Source organism: Bombina bombina, chromosome 7, assembly GCF_027579735.1.
Source record: "Bombina bombina isolate aBomBom1 chromosome 7, aBomBom1.pri, whole genome shotgun sequence".
In the NCBI taxonomy this organism is placed as follows: domain Eukaryota; kingdom Metazoa; phylum Chordata; class Amphibia; order Anura; family Bombinatoridae; genus Bombina; species Bombina bombina.
In genome coordinates, this window is record NC_069505.1 from 193387363 (window position 1) to 193403811 (window position 16449).

Here is a 16449-nt window from a genome sequence, read left to right on the forward strand (position 1 = left end):
ACCTATAAAATAAACCCTAAGCTAACTACAATATAACTAATAGTTACATTGTAGCTAGCTTAGGGTTTATTTTTATTTTACTGGCAAGTTTGTATTTATTTTAACTAGTTAGAATTGTTACTAAATAGTTATTAACTATTTACTAACTACCTAGCTAAAATAAATACAAATTTACCTGTAAAATAAAACCTAACCTGAGTTACACTAAAACCTAACCTTACACTACAATTAAATAAATTACCTAAATTAAATACAATTACATAAATTACAAAAACAAACACTAAATTACACAAAAAAAAACAAATTATCAAATATTTAAACTACACCTAATCTAATCTAATAGCCCTATCAAAATAAAAAAGCCCCCCCAAAATAAAAAAACCCTAACCTAAACTAAACTACCAATAGCCCTTAAAAGCCTTTTGCGGGGCCCCAAAGAAATCAGCTCTTTTACATGTAAAAAAAAATACTAACAACCCCCCCAACAGTAAAACCCACCACCCACACAACCAACCCCCCAAATAAAAAGCTAACTAAAAAAAAACTAAGCTCCCCATTGCCTTAAAAAGGGCATTTGGATGGGCATTGCCCTTAAAAGGGCATTTAGCTCTATTGCTGCCCAAACCCTAACCTAAAAATAAAACCCACCCAATAAACCCTTAAAAAAACCTAACACTAACCCCTGAAGATCCACTTACAGTTTTGAAGAGCCGACATCCATCCTCAAAAAAGCTGGGAGAAGTCCTCAATGAAGTGGCAAGAATTCCTCAACGAAGCTGGGAGAAGTCTTCATCCAAGCCGGCAGAAGTGGTCCTCCAGACGGGCAGAAGTCTTCATCCAGACGGCATCTTCTGTCTTCATCCATCCGGCGAGGAGCGGGTTGACCTTCAAGACATCCGGCACGGAGCATCCTCTTCAAACAAAGTCGTCTTCTCGAATGAATGTTTCTTTAAGTGGCGTCATCCAAGATGGCGTCCCTTGAATCCTGAATTAAAGGTGAAAAAATTGAGCTTCAATCCTATTGGCTGATCCAATCAGCCAATAGGATTGAGCTTGCATTCTATTTAGTTTCCCCATAGAAATCAATGGGGCTGGGGGAGTGGCTAGGCAGCGGCCATGTTAGGTCACAATATCTGTTGCTCCTAAAGTGATCTGCTTAATCCGCCAATTTAAGCAGTAAATCTGCAAAATACAATAGCACCCGTCTCATCCTGGACTGGACAGAGAAGCGCAGTACCGATCTATACTAAATTTGCAGAATATATGACCTATAGGAACCAGATCTGGCCCGTTGAGTCCTTGGGAGGCGGCCTACAGCAAGGTTAAACATCCCCCCCCCCATAACCCGGGGTATAGCAGTCCTCAGTTGACTGCCCGTTCTACCAAAGAAGGGAACCATTTATCGGGATAATTCATTCACCTGTGGATGTATGTGAGGAGAAACTTTACAAACGAGGTATCGTTTAAATAATGGAGGCCCTAAATAAATGGGAAAGAGAGATGACGCAGCACATTGAGGATTATTTCCGGAGCTTAGAGGAAGAGTTATGTGGACTTCTCCTGGGTCCGATAACTACAGCGGTTTCCCTAGCTGAAAGCGGCGAAGAAACTATGTCCTCCTGGTCAGACCTGACTAGCGAAGAGATTTTCAACCCTCACACTAAAATGGATGCCCAGCAGAAATTGCAACCTGAGCTGCAGATCGAAACCACATGTAGCAGGCCGGTAGAGGAGCTCTATGCGATCACAGAAGAAACCGCTCTTCAAGTAATAATGGGGGATGAGTTCAAGATCAGACCTATCTTATTTGGCAATCCCAGCTTATTACCTCTTGTCCATCCTCCGCTGGCTGTGACCGGAGCGGGAGGACAAATAGGTAGCAGTAAGCCTCTAATTACCCAGAGAGACTGGGACCTTACAGAAATAGGACGCTTGCAAGGGCTACATTCAAAGAAAGTGTGCTTCCTTTACTCAGGGTTCCTCACCCGAACGAGCCACTTGCAAGATCACCGACACGGAGTGGGCTGAGGGAGAACTGAATCCTCAGATACGAGACTCACCCTTGAGACTGTTATGCTGGATGGAAGCTGGGGAACATCCCTGCTATTTTTGCAAGACTGGATCAGGACTGGGTGCGGGGTAAAAACCTGGTGTATATAAGCTAATGTCCGTATTTTGAACGACAGATATACACTGCTCAACTGTCCCACTTAATTATTTTAACTATTTTACTTAAAAATATTTCTTGTACATATTAGAATTAGCGGGTGTAACGTCTTGTATGCCATTTATATCTTTTCAGTTCTGCTGTTCTCCTATCGGTAATGTATTCCAGGTTCCCTATCTCTTACATAACCTAAACTAAGCTAGCTCTGACCTCTGGTTATAGCATGTTGTAGTGAGGAGATCTCCCCAGCGTTGTAATTGTATCCTCATGCCCCACTAACACCATGTAAATTTGGTTGAGCACATTAACACATTTTCACAGCAATAGCTGCTCCCTGCACCCCCGGTATCGCATGGGGTATTCTTTTACATACACCTACAGGGCCTCCTAGCTAAATTAGAATCTTCACTCTCATTACCTGTGAATCAGTAAGTTGTTATTTGCTTTCTTCTCACGATGTCTGTATGGGGGAGTTTTTAAAAAACAAAAAAACAGCTATAAAACCCTTGCATTAATAATATTGCTGTTTGCTTAACGCTATGCATTCTTTGTCACACACATGCTCCTCTTTTTGGCCATTTTATTCCCTGAGTTCCTCAAAGTACACATTAACTTTTTAAATAATTCTGGATCTGACGTGACTTGCAGTTATATACACTGAAGGTAAACTGTTTTTCTTATATTAGACCTCTGCCCGCTCTGTTATGTATATAGGTTTTTATGAGAAGCAGAGTTCTGGGTACATGACAAAAAACCTGATATGTACAAGCTGATATTGTTATGGAATTATGACTGTTTGACATGTTCTGTTTAGCTCTCTCTCTTAGCCCCAGCGTATCATCTGTACTTATTGGTTGCAAAGGGTTTGAAATCCAAAATTTATGTTACTCATATGTTTCCTAGGTTTTAGGTAAGCTGTTCTTTCGCTATTTATACTATCTTGGATATCTTTTTATTGACTACTTAACATAAGCTGGGTCTGTCTCATAGATATATCACACTGATGTGAGGAGGCCTACCAGATTATCCAATTTACCCCTCTACATCAATTTAACCAGTTAAACTTTGCAGAGCCCCTGAATAACTAAGTATAAAGCTCAGTGATCCCTTATATCAATATATTAGGCTCTTGATTTTCAATATTGTGGATACAGATACATTTACTCACCCCCATAGCCATAAACATATCCTCTCAGGAGTTAGGTAGAGGGGGTTATACTCCAAAATAGTAGCTATTAATGAGCTGTGTATCTGCATTAACCCCTGATTAATTGGTATAGTCTCTTATAGCATTTTAGCCCCATTCTGAAAACGTTTGTTGCTTTGGCTCTGCTGATAGGGGTGTATATTCTATTGAAACCTCATACTTTCTACTTTGGTTATGATAATATGGGCTCAAATTTGAAATCATCTACTCTAATCCCTCTATGTAGAAAGTTGCTTATACTCTGACTTGGGATAGACGTGTCAGATTACATTTTCTGTATCTCTGTTTTTTATAATGAGGCCAGTCATACCTACTCCTCCTAACAGCTCAACTCTGAAGTGTTCTTAACAATGGTTCCCTTACTACTGTTATTACTATTACTAATATGTTTATACATCTGTATAGCTCAATTTAAGGGTCTTATATAAGTTTTTTTTTTAGTTTTCGTAATGGATCTAAACCCTATAAAATTAGAAAAAACAGATTCCCTAATAGAGATCCATGAGTGGTCTCTCTAGTTTCAGAAGTTACCTTCCTGGATTATATTCAAGAGTGTATAAGGGGCCCAAAAGTGGTCCTGTTGGTTTTGCTGAAGATACAGACCTGTTTTGGCATTGACTCTGGTATTTAATCTGTGTTTGTATTGATATATACCTCCACTCCACTACACTTAAATTATATAACAATTGTTAGTTTAATATGTGGAAACCATCTGTATGCAACACTTTCGACATGTTTATGTTTGTTTGCCTTTTGATGAATCTCAATAAAAACTTAAAAAAAAAAAAAAAAAAAAAAAAAAAAAAAGAAATCAATGGGGCTGCGTTACAGAGCTTTACGCTGCTTTTTTGCAGGTGTTAGGCTTTTTTTCAGCCGGCTCTCCCCATTGATGTCTATGGGGAAATCGTGCAAGAGCACGTACAACCAGCTCACCGCTGACTTAAGCAGCGCTGGTATTGGAGTGCGGTATGGAGCACAATTTTGCTCTATGCTCACTTCTTGCCTAATAACGCCGGGTTTATGAAAACCTGTAATACCAGTGCTGTAGGTAAGTGAACGGTGACAATAACATGCAAGTTAGCACCACACCCCTCATAACGCAAAACTCGTAATCTAGCCGTTAATTCATTATTTGCGTTGTTGGGGTTGGCGGTTTAGGAGTTAATAGATTCATTAGGTTTATTGCCATGTGGGGCTTTGTCGGTTTAGGGGTTAATAGCTTAATTAGGTTTATATATATATTTATATATATATAGAGAGAGAAGTGCACTCACAGGAACAAACAGCTGGCTCAATACCATTGTTAGCCTGTTCTATGGCGATTTACCACCTGGGTGCAGCTTCTTTTAGCCCAGTAATGCTTTTCACAGAGTAGAACTTTCCTGTAGTATATCAGTCTGATCCTGCCTATTACGGTCAGTCCAGCGCTGAAATACCAGGCAATTCCTCTCTGAGCAAGGAACACAGTAACCCCAGACGATCGTTTCGGCCTTCATTGGGCCTCGTCAGTAAGGTGTAGCCATATTCCTCTAAGCACACTGAGGAAGGAGTCCACGTCTGGTTGCCCCCTTTTCCCATAGGGAGACTAAATACATACAGAGAGAAGTGCACTCACAGGAACGAACAACTGGCTCAATACCATTCTTAGCCTGTTCTATGGCAATTTACCACCTGGGTGCAGCTTTTTAGCCCAGTAATGCTTTTCACAGCGTAGAACTTTCCTGTAGTATATCAGTCTGATCCCGCCTATTACGGTCAGTCCAGCGCTGAAATACCAGGCAATTCCTCTCTGAACAAGGAACACAGCAACCCCAGATGATCATTTCAGCCTTCATTGGGCCTTGTCAGTGAGGTGTAGCCTCAGTGAGGTGTAGCCATATTCCTCTAAGCACACTGAGCAAGGAGTGTATCTATATATTTGTATATAGGTATAGATATATACAGGCGTACCTCGAAAATATTGCAGGGTCGGTTCCAGAGCACAACAATAAAGCAAATATAGCAATAAAGTGAGTCACACAATTTATTTTTTCTAGTACAGTACATATAAAACTTATATTTACACTATAATGTAGTCTATTAAGTGTGCAAACTAATAAGCAGGAGGAAACCAAATACAGCCCAAATATACCGCTTGTGCCAGATCTACCACTAACATGTGAAGGAAAGTTTCTAGTGCAGTTACTACACTACATGAAGAACAGAAGGCATTTCACAGCATTTGATACGTATCCACTCCAGTGGTGGACATCTTATATAAATATATACAGGCGTACCTCAGAAATATTGCAGGGACGGTTCCAGAGCGCCACAATTAAGCGAATATAGCAATAAAGTGAGTCACACAATTTTTTTTCTCTAGTACATATAACATTTATATTTACAGTATACTGTAGTCTATTAAATGTGCAATATTATTATGTCTAAAAAAAAAAAACAATGGACATACCAAAATTAAAAAATAATTTATTGCTAAAAATGGTAACCATCATCTGAGCCTTCAGTGAGTCATAATCTTTTTGCAGGTTGGTTGTATATATAGGTGTGTATATACTGTATGTGTATACATGCGTATTTGTGTTCATATGTCTATATATGTTGGAAAAATATATACACATACATATAAGATATATATATTCATATGTGTGTGTATATATATATATATATATATATATATATATATACACACACACATAGGAATATCTATTAATAAATACATAAAACATATACTTCTATGTACATAACATTGGAATGTGAAATATTTACAGTAAATACACAGTATAACACTTTATTAAGTATGAATATTGCATGAATATGATTTTTCATGTTTTCATCTTCTTAACTGCAAAAGGCTCCAATGCACTTATATATACGTCTATATATGTATACAACTGTATTTATGTGTTTGTCTGTAAATACATATGTACATATATAAATACATATATACACATATAAATACATATGTACACACATATAAATACATATATACACATATAAATACATACTGTATGTACACATATATAGACATATAAATACATATTTAGACATGCATATGTATGTTTCCCAATGTTAAAGCCCTTTGTCTGTCTGCCTTTGTTTTCTAACACCTGAGATCTCATATCTTTGAGCCCTTATAACTTGTGTACAATATTTTTTTTGAATATTTTTTATTAGACAGTGTTATGAGTGTAACTGTACTTTTGTAATGTATTTTTTATGTTTTGTACAACTTTTTGTTTTGTGAAAGAGTTAACCAGAGCTCTGAGGATGCAGTAAGCATTCTAGTTTAAATCCTAATTTCTTCTGTTATGTGTGATCAGTCCACGGGTCATCATTACTTCTGGGATATAATCTGCTCCCCTACAGGAAGTGCAAGAGGATTCACCCAGCAGAGTTGCTATATAGCTCCTCCCCTCTACGTCACCTCCAGTCATTCTATTGCACCCAAAGACTAGATAGGAGGTGTGAGAGGACTATGGTGATTATACTTAGTTTTTAGAACTTCAATCAAAAGTTTGTTATTTTACAATAGCACCGGAGCGTGTTATTACCTCTCTGGCAGAGTTTGAAGAAGAATCTACCAGAGTTTTTCTTATGATTTTAACCGGAGTAGTTAAGATCATATTGCTGTTTCTCGGCCATCTGAGGGAGGTAAAAACTTCAGATCAGGGGACAGCGGGCAGTTGAATCTGCATTGAGGTATGTAGCAGTTTTTATTTTCTGAATGGAATTGATGAAAAAATCCTGCCATACCGTTATAATGAACATGTATGTATACTCTACACTTTAGTATTCTGGGGATGGTATTTCACCGGAATTACTCTGTAAAAGTACATTAAACCTTTTATTAGGTATTTTTCATGTTAAACGTTTTTGCTGGAATGTAGAATCGTTTGCATTAATGAGGTACTGAGTGAATAAGTATTTGGGCATTATTTTTCCACTTGGCAGTTTGCTTGTGTTAATTATGACAGTTTCGTTTCTCTCTCACTGCTGTGTGTGAGAGGGAGGGGCCGTTTTTGGCGCTCTTTGCTACGCATCAAAAATTTCCAGTAAAAATTAGAGGGTTTACAAGATATGGCTACTGTTATGACTGAAGTTTTGGCTAAATTACCAGAACTAAGAGGCAAGCGTGATCACTCTGGGGTGAGAACAGAGTGCGCTGATAATTCTAGGGCCATGTCTGATACTGCGTCACAGCTTGCAGAGCATGAGGACGGAGAGCTTCATTCTGTAGGTGACGGTTCTGATCCAAACAGATTGGATTCAGATATTTCAAATTTTAAATTTAAATTGGAAAACCTCCGTGTATTACTAGGGGAGGTCTTAGCAGCTCTCAACGATTGTAACGCTGTTGCAATACCAGAGAAAATGTGTAGGTTGGATAAATACTTTGCGGTACCGGCGAGTACTGACGTTTTTCCTATACCTAAGAGATTAACTGAAATTGTTACTAAGGAGTGGGATAGACCCGGTGTGCCGTTCTCACCCCCTCCAATATTTAGAAAGATGTTTCCAATAGACGCCACCACACGGGACTTATGGCAAACGGTCCCTAAGGTGGAGGGAGCAGTTTCTACTTTAGCTAAGCGTACCACTATCCCGGTGGAGGATAGCTGTGCTTTTTCAGATCCTATGGATAAAAAATTAGAGGGTTACCTTAAGAAAATGTTTGTTCAACAAGGTTTTATATTACAACCCCTTGCATGCATCGCGCCGATCACGGCTGCGGCAGCATTTTGGATTGAGTCTCTGGAAGAGAACCTTAGTTCAGCTACGCTGGACGACATTACGGACAGGCTTAGAGTCCTTAAACTAGCTAATTCATTCATTTCGGAGGCCGTAGTACATTTAACCAAACTTACGGCTAAGAATTCAGGATTCGCCATTCAGGCACGCAGGGCGCTGTGGCTAAAATCCTGGTCGGCTGATGTAACTTCTAAGTCCAAATTACTTAATATACCTTTCAAGGGGCAAACTTTATTTGGGCCCGGTTTGAAAGAAATTATTGCTGACATTACGGGAGGTAAGGGCCACGCTCTACCTCAAGACAAAGCCAAAGCTAAGGCTAGACAGTCTAATTTTCGTCCCTTTCGGAATTTCAAAGCAGGAGCAGCGCCAACTTCCACTGCACCAAAACAGGGAGGAGCTGTTGCTCGTTACAGACAAGGCTGGAAGCCTAACCAGTCCTGGAACAAGGGCAAGCAGGCCAGTAAACCTGCTGCTGCCCCAAAGACAGCATGAACCGAGGGCCTCCGATCCGGGACCGGATCTAGTGGGGGGCAGACTCTCTCTCTTCGCCCAGGCTTGGGCAAGAGATGTCCAGGATCCCTGGGCGCTAGAGATCATATCTCAGGGATACCTTCTAGACTTCAAATTCTCTCCCCCAAGAGGGAGATTTCATCTGTCAAGGTTGTCAACAAACCAAATAAAGAAGGACGCGTTTCTACGCTGTGTACAAGATCTATTATTAATGGGAGTGATCCATCCGGTTCCGCGGTCGGAACAAGGACAAGGGTTTTACTCAAACCTGTTTGTGGTTCCCAAAAAAGAGGGAACTTTCAGGCCAATCTTGGATTTAAAGATCCTAAACAAGTTCCTAAGAGTTCCATCGTTCAAAATGGAAACTATTCGGACAATCTTACCCATGATCCAAGAGGGTCAGTACATGACCACAGTGGATTTAAAGGATGCTTACCTTCACATACCGATTCACAAAGATCATTACCGGTATCTAAGGTTTGCCTTCTTAAACAGGCATTACCAGTTTGTAGCCCTTCCATTCGGATTGGCTACGGCTCCAAGAATCTTTACAAAGGTTCTGGGTGCCCTTCTGGCGGTACTAAGACCGCGAGGAATTTCGGTAGCTCCGTACCTAGACGACATTCTGATACAAGCTTCAAGCTTTCAAACTGCCAAGTCTCATACAGAGTTAGTTCTGGCATTTCTAAGGTCGCATGGATGGAAAGTGAACGAAAAGAAGAGTTCTCTCTTTCCTCTCACAAGAGTTCCATTCTTGGGGACTCTTATAGATTCTGTAGAAATGAAGATTTATCTGACAGAAGACAGATTAACAAAGCTTCTAAATGCATGCCGTGTCCTTCATTCCATTCAACTCCCGTCAGTAGCTCAATGCATGGAGGTGATCGGCTTAATGGTAGCAGCAATGGACATAGTTCCCTTTGCACGCCTACATCTCAGACCGCTGCAATTGTGCATGCTGAGTCAGTGGAATGGGGATTACTCAGATTTGTCCCCCACTCTGAATCTGGATCAAGAGACCAGAAACTCTCTTCTATGGTGGCTTTCTCGGCCACATCTGTCCAGGGGGATGCCGTTCAGCAGGCCGGACTGGACAATTGTAACAACAGACGCCAGCCTTCTAGGTTGGGGCGCTGTCTGGAATTCTCTAAAGGCTCAGGGACAATGGAGTCAGGAGGAAAGTCTCCTGCCAATAAACATTCTGGAATTGAGAGCAGTTCTCAATGCCCTTCTAGCTTGGCCCCAGTTAAAGACTCGGGGGTTCATCAGGTTTCAGTCGGACAACATCACGACTGTAGCTTACATCAACCATCAAGGAGGGACAAGAAGCTCCCTAGCAATGATAGAAGTATCAAAGATAATTCGCTGGGCAGAGTCTCACTCTTGCCACCTGTCAGCAATCCACATCCAGGGAGTGGAGAACTGGGAGGCGGATTTCTTGAGTCGCCAGACTCTTCATCCGGGGGAGTGGGAACTTCATCCGGAGGTCTTTGCCCAAATACTTCAACGTTGGGGCAAACCAGAGATAGATCTCATGGCGTCTCGCCAGAAAGCCAAACTTCCTCGCTACGGATCCAGATCCAGGGATCCGGGAGCGGTTCTGATAGATGCTTTGACAGCACCTTGGAACTTCAGGATGGCTTATGTGTTTCCACCCTTCCCACTGCTTCCTCGATTGATTGCCAAAATCAAACAGGAGAGAGCATCAGTGATTCTAATAGCGCCTGCATGGCCGCGCAGGACTTGGTATGCAGATCTAGTGGACATGTCATCCTGTCCGCCTTGGTCTCTACCTCTAAGACAGGACCTTCTGATTCAGGGTCCATTCAAACATCAAAGTCTAACTTCTCTGAAGCTGACTGCTTGGAAATTGAACGCTTGATTTTATCAAAACGTGGTTTTTCTGAGTCGGTTATTGATACCCTGATACAGGCTAGGAAGCCTGTTACCAGAAAGATTTACCATAAAATATGGCGTAAATACCTATACTGGTGTGAATCCAAAGATTACTCCTGGAGTAAGGTTAGGATTCCTAGGATATTGTCTTTTCTACAAGAAGGTTTAGAAAAGGGTTTATCGGCTAGCTCATTAAAGGGACAGATCTCAGCTCTGTCCATCTTGTTACACAGGCGTCTGTCAGAAAATTCAGACATCCAGGCCTTTTGTCAGGCTTTAACTAGGATCAAGCCTGTGTTTAAAACTGTTGCTCCGCCATGGAGTTTAAACTTAGTTCTTAACGTTTTACAGGGTGTTCCGTTTGAACCCCTTCATTCCATCGATATAAAATTGTTATCTTGGAAAGTTCTATTTTTAATGGCTATTTCCTCGGCTCGAAGAGTCTCTGAGTTATCAGCCCTACATTGTGATTCTCCTTATCTGATCTTTCACTCAGACAAGGTAGTTCTGCGTACTAAACCTGGGTTCTTACCTAAGGTAGTCACTAACAGGAATATCAATCAAGAGATTGTTGTTCCATCCTTGTGTCCAAATCCTTCTTCAAAGAAGGAACGTCTTCTACACAATCTGGATGTAGTTCGTGCCCTCAAGTTCTACTTGCAGGCAACTAAAGATTTTCGCCAAACTTCTTCCCTGTTTGTCGTTTATTCTGGACAGAGGAGAGGTCAAAAAAAGCTTCTGCTACCTCTCTCTCTTTTTGGCTTCGTAGCATAATACGTTTAGCCTATGAGACTGCTGGACAGCAGCCTCCTGAAAGAATTACAGCTCATTCCACTAGAGCTGTGGCTTCCACTTGGGCCTTTAAGAATGAGGCCTCTGTTGAACAGATTTGCAAGGCTGCAACTTGGTCTTCGCTTCATACTTTTTCCAAATTTTACAAATTTGACACTTTTGCTTCTTCGGAGGCTATTTTTGGGAGAAAGGTTCTTCAGGCAGTGGTTCCTTCTGTATAATGAGCCTGCCTATCCCTCCCGTCATCCGTGTACTTTTGCTTTGGTATTGGTATCCCAGAAGTAATGATGACCCGTGGACTGATCACACATAACAGAAGAAAACATAATTTATGCTTACCTGATAAATTCCTTTCTTCTGTTGTGTGATCAGTCCACGGCCCGCCCTGTTTTTTAAGGCAGGTACATATTTTTTAAATTATAATTCAGTCACCACTACACCCTTGGTTTCTCCTTTCTCGTTGGTCTTTGGTCGAATGACTGGAGGTGACGTAGAGGGGAGGAGCTATATAGCAACTCTGCTGGGTGAATCCTCTTGCACTTCCTGTAGGGGAGCAGATTATATCCCAGAAGTAATGATGACCCGTGGACTGATCACACAACAGAAGAAAGGAATTTATCAGGTAAGCATAAATTATGTTTTCGCTCAAGCGATCGCGTTTACTTTCAACTTGTAATTCCAGCAGTAAATCTGACGAGCGCAAACACCCACAATAAAACCCCTTATGGCTTGTGCGCAAACATTAGCACTCCACTCATAATCTGGCCCCTAATTAACTTTTCTATCATCTGTACAAATGCACCTGGCATTGCCCTGGCATAGGAAGTTCACCTTGTTCAGTCGATGTTGAGATTGAGAATCTGAGCATGATAATAAATACAAATTATATAGCCAAAATAAATACAATAAAACTAAGCATACAATAGGGAAGGCACTGCCAGACAGCTTAGAAATCACTGCCAGGCAGCTTAAGAAATCACTGCCAGGCAGCTTCAGAAATCACTGCCAGACCGCTTTAGAAATCACTACTAGGCAGTTCCAGAAATCACTGACAGACAGCTTAGAAATCACTACCAAACAGCTTTAGAAATCACTGCCAGACAGCTTCAGAAATATCTGCCAGACAGCCCCAGAAATCACTGCCAGACAACTCCAGAAATCACTGCCAGACAGCTTCAGAAATATATGCCCGACAGCTTGGAAAATACCTGCCAGACAGCTCCAGAAATCACTTCCACAACATGTTATGTGCACCTTGTGTGTATTTGTTTTTATGCAGTCAGTGGATTTGTGGTTACACTTTCTGGAACCTACTGTCAGATTATTAGTGAGCCATAAGGTCCCCCTGCTCTCTAATGGTTCATTTATGATAGTGTTGATTTCATGACCCTCACGGTATTGTAAGATATATCCTTTATCTTTCCAGGACTGGCTGGGCTGGACGCAAAATCGAGTGGGCGACTTGGAACGAGAGCAATGGTTTATTATATGTCCACCACAATTATCGCTGCAGTTTTGGGCGTCATCCTAGTTCTGGCCATACACCCCGGAGATCCCAAACTCAAGCAGAAGCTTGGAAAGGGGCAGGAGAATGATGAAGTCTCCAGTCTAGATGCCTTTTTTGACTTGATCCGAAACCTCTTCCCTGAGAACTTGGTCCAGGCATGTTTCCAGCAGGTAAGATGACAATCGCCCAGTATAGTGGGAGGTGTAGAAATGCAGAGCAGTCTGAGTGATAATGACATGGTTCCCATAATGATACATTTTATGGGAAGCGTAAGCTAATTATAGGCAAAATCTTGTTGTCTTCCTGGCATCCCTCTAGCCCTGTCTCCTGGCACTCTCCCTCTAGCCCTGTATGCTGGCACTATCCTTCTAGTCCTGTATGCTGGCCCTGTCTCTCTAGTCCTGTATGCTGGCACTCTTTCTCTAGCCCTGTATGCTAGCACTCTTTCTCTAGCCCTTTATGCTGGCCCTGTCTCTCTAGTCCTGTATGCTAGCACTCTTTCTCTAGCCCTGTATGCTGGTCCTGTCTCTCTAGCCCTGTATGCTGGCCCTGTCTCTCTAGTCCTGTATGCTAGCACTCTTTCTCTAGCCCTGTATGCTGGTCCTGTCTCTCTAGCCCTGTATGCTGGCACTGTCTCTCTAGTCCTATATGCTGGCACTCTCCCTCTAGCCCTGTATGCTGGCACTCTCCCTCTAGTTCTGTATGCTGGCACTCTCCCTCTAGCCCTGTATGCTAGCACTGTCTCTATAGTCCTGTATGCTGGCACTCTCTAGTCCTGTATGCTTGCACTGTCTCTCTAGTCCTGTATGCTGGAACTCTCCCTCTAGTTCTGTATGCTGGCACTTTCCTTCTAGTTCTGTATGCTGGCACTCTCCCTCTAGCCCTGTATGCTGGCACTCTCCCTCTAGCCCTGTATGCTGGCACTCTCCCTCTAGCCCTGTATGCTGGCACTGTCTCTCTAGCCCTGTATGCTGGCACTCTCTAGTCCTGTATGCTGGCACTCTCTAGTCCTGTATGCTGGCCCTGTCTCTCTAGTCCTGTATGCTGGCATGGTCTCTCTAGTCCTCTATGCTGGCACTCTCCATCTAGTCCTGTATGCTGGCACTGTCTCTCTAGTCCTGTATGCTGGCACTCTCCATCTAGTCCTGTATGCTGGCACTGTCTCTCTAGTCCTGTATGCTGGCACTGTCTCTCTAGTCCTGTATGCTGGCACTGTCTCTCTAGTCCTGTATGCTGGCACTGTCTCTCTTGTCCTGTATGCTGGCACTGTCTCTCTAGTGCTGTATGCTGGCCCTGTCTCTCTAGTGCTGTATGCTGGCCCTGTCTCTCTAGTCCTGTATGCTGGCACTGTCTCTCTAGTCCTGTATGCTGGCCCTGTCTCTCTAGTCCTGTATGCTGGCCCTGTCTCTCTAGTCCTGTATGCTGGCCCTGTCTCTCTAGTCTTGTATGCTGGCCCTGTCTCTCTAGTCCTGTATGCTGGCCCTGTCTCTCTAGTCCTGTATGCTGGCACTGTCTCTCTAGTCCTGTATGCTGGCCCTGTCTCTCTAGTGCTGTATGCTGGCACCATCTCTCTAGTCCTGTATGCTGGCACCGTCTCTCTAGTCCTGTATGCTGGCACCATCTCTCTAGTCCTGTATGCTGGCACTGTCTCTCTAGTCCTGTATGCTGGCACTGTCTCTCTAGTCCTGTATGCTGGCACTGTCTCTCTAGTCCTGTATGCTGGCCCTGTCTCTCTAGTCCTGTATGCTGGCACTGTCTCTCTAGTCCTGTATGCTGGCACCATCTCTCTAGTCCTGTATGCTGGCACTGTCTCTCTCTCTAGTCCTGTATGCTGGCACTGTCTCTCTCTCTAGTCCTGTATGCTGGCACTGTCTCTCTAGTCCTGTATGCTGGCACTGTCTCTCTAGTCCTGTATGCTGGCACTGTCTCTCTAGTCCTGTATGCTGGCACCATCTCTCTAGTCCTGTATGCTGGCCCTGTCTCTCTAGTCCTGTATGCTGACACTGTCTCTCTAATCCTGTATGCTGGCACTGTCTCTCTAATCCTGTATGCTGGCACCATCTCTCTAGTCCTGTATGCTGGCACTGTCTCTCTAGTCCTGTATGCTGGCACCATCTCTCTAGTCCTGTATGCTGGCACAGTTTCTCTAGTCCTGTATGCTGGCACTGTCTCTCTAGTCCTGTATGCTGGCACTGTCTCTCTAGTCCTGTATGCTGGCACCGTCTCTCTAGTCCTGTATGCTGGCACTGTCTCTCTAATCCTGTATGCTGGCACCATCTCTCTAGTCCTGTATGCTGGCACTGTCTCTCTAGTCCTGTATGCTGGCACTGTCTCTCTAGTCCTGTATGCTGGCACTGTCTCTCTAGTCCTGTATGCTGGCACTGTCTCTCTTGTCCTGTATGCTGGCACTGTCTCTCTAGTCCTGTATGCTGGCACCGTCTCTCTAGTCCTGTATGCTGGCACTGTCTCTCTAGTCCTGTATGCTGGCACTGCACCATTAATCTTGTCTCCTGGTACCGTCTCTTTAGACCTGTTGGCTGGCAATGCACCTTTACCCTATCTCCAGGTACTTTAAGCTCATTTAACCAGCACCAGTTATAAACCTCCTTGCTTGTTCTTTTTGTATCCATAGATTCAGACTGTGACCAAGAGAGTTGTAGTTGAAAATCCTGTTGAAGAACCATCTAATATAACAGAGTCTGTCTTTGCGATGATGAATGATACGGTTACCACGACCACTGAGGAGATAAAAAAGAAGCTGGAATACAAAGACGGCATGAATGTCCTAGGTATGGCGACTTCCATCTGTTCAATCTGTCACACATTGCTCTAAACCACTGGGTGCTTCCATCTCCCTATTAATGGAATTATCCTCCCTTCTGTGATTGCTAGTTCCTGGGACTTATAAGTCTACTCCCTGCCACATTATATCCATGTCATGTTATTAATAATCCTTAACGTAAATATGAGGCACATACTTACCTGAAAATCTCCCTATAAATCTCTGCCAGCTGTCGGCATCTCACGTCACTGAGAATAACCCAAATTCATCTTTATACACTGATAACAGTTATAGGTAAAGGCAGGAGTCATTGGTATATGTGCCGGGTTCCAAATGTCTAGGGATGTGTGAAAACATGTAGTTGCTTGTCTAGCGCTGCTGATATTTTACCGTTGTGTTTTTTTATATAAATGATTTTATAAAACCACAAAGAAATTTGCTTTATCAAGTTTAATTATTATTTATAACCCCTGTTATTCTTCTATATGTTTTACTGTAGTTTGCTATGCATTTCCAGAAATGACATAATCCTGGGAATCATTCACAATAGTTTTACTGAATTATTTTCCTCTCTTCTGCTGTATTTAGGCAAAGAGAATACTTTTTTACATTCACTGGAATTACACAAATTACTACTTATCTCACGGCTAGATTACGGGTTTTGCGGTAAGAGCTGCTCGGTACTAACTTGCAAGTTATTGTCACCACTCACCTCCCTACAGCGCGGGTATTACAGGTTTACAAAAACCTGGTGTTAGCGGGCAATATGTGAGCATTGAGCTCCATACCGCACTCCAATACCAGTGCTGCAGTGAGCTGGTTTTACGTGCTCGTGC

General features: G+C 42.5%; 1 protein-coding gene across 1 annotated transcript in view; it reads left to right on the top strand.

Moving 5' to 3' along the window:
• The window catches only part of SLC1A2 (solute carrier family 1 member 2), a 162836-nt gene that overhangs the window by 84246 nt on the left and 62141 nt on the right, over window positions 1–16449 (top strand). Inside the window, exons 5-6 of the mRNA XM_053689327.1 lie at window positions 12751–13001; window positions 15464–15620. Coding sequence (XP_053545302.1) covers window positions 12751–13001; window positions 15464–15620 — 408 coding nt within the window. The remainder of the gene's footprint in view (window positions 1–12750; window positions 13002–15463; window positions 15621–16449) is intronic.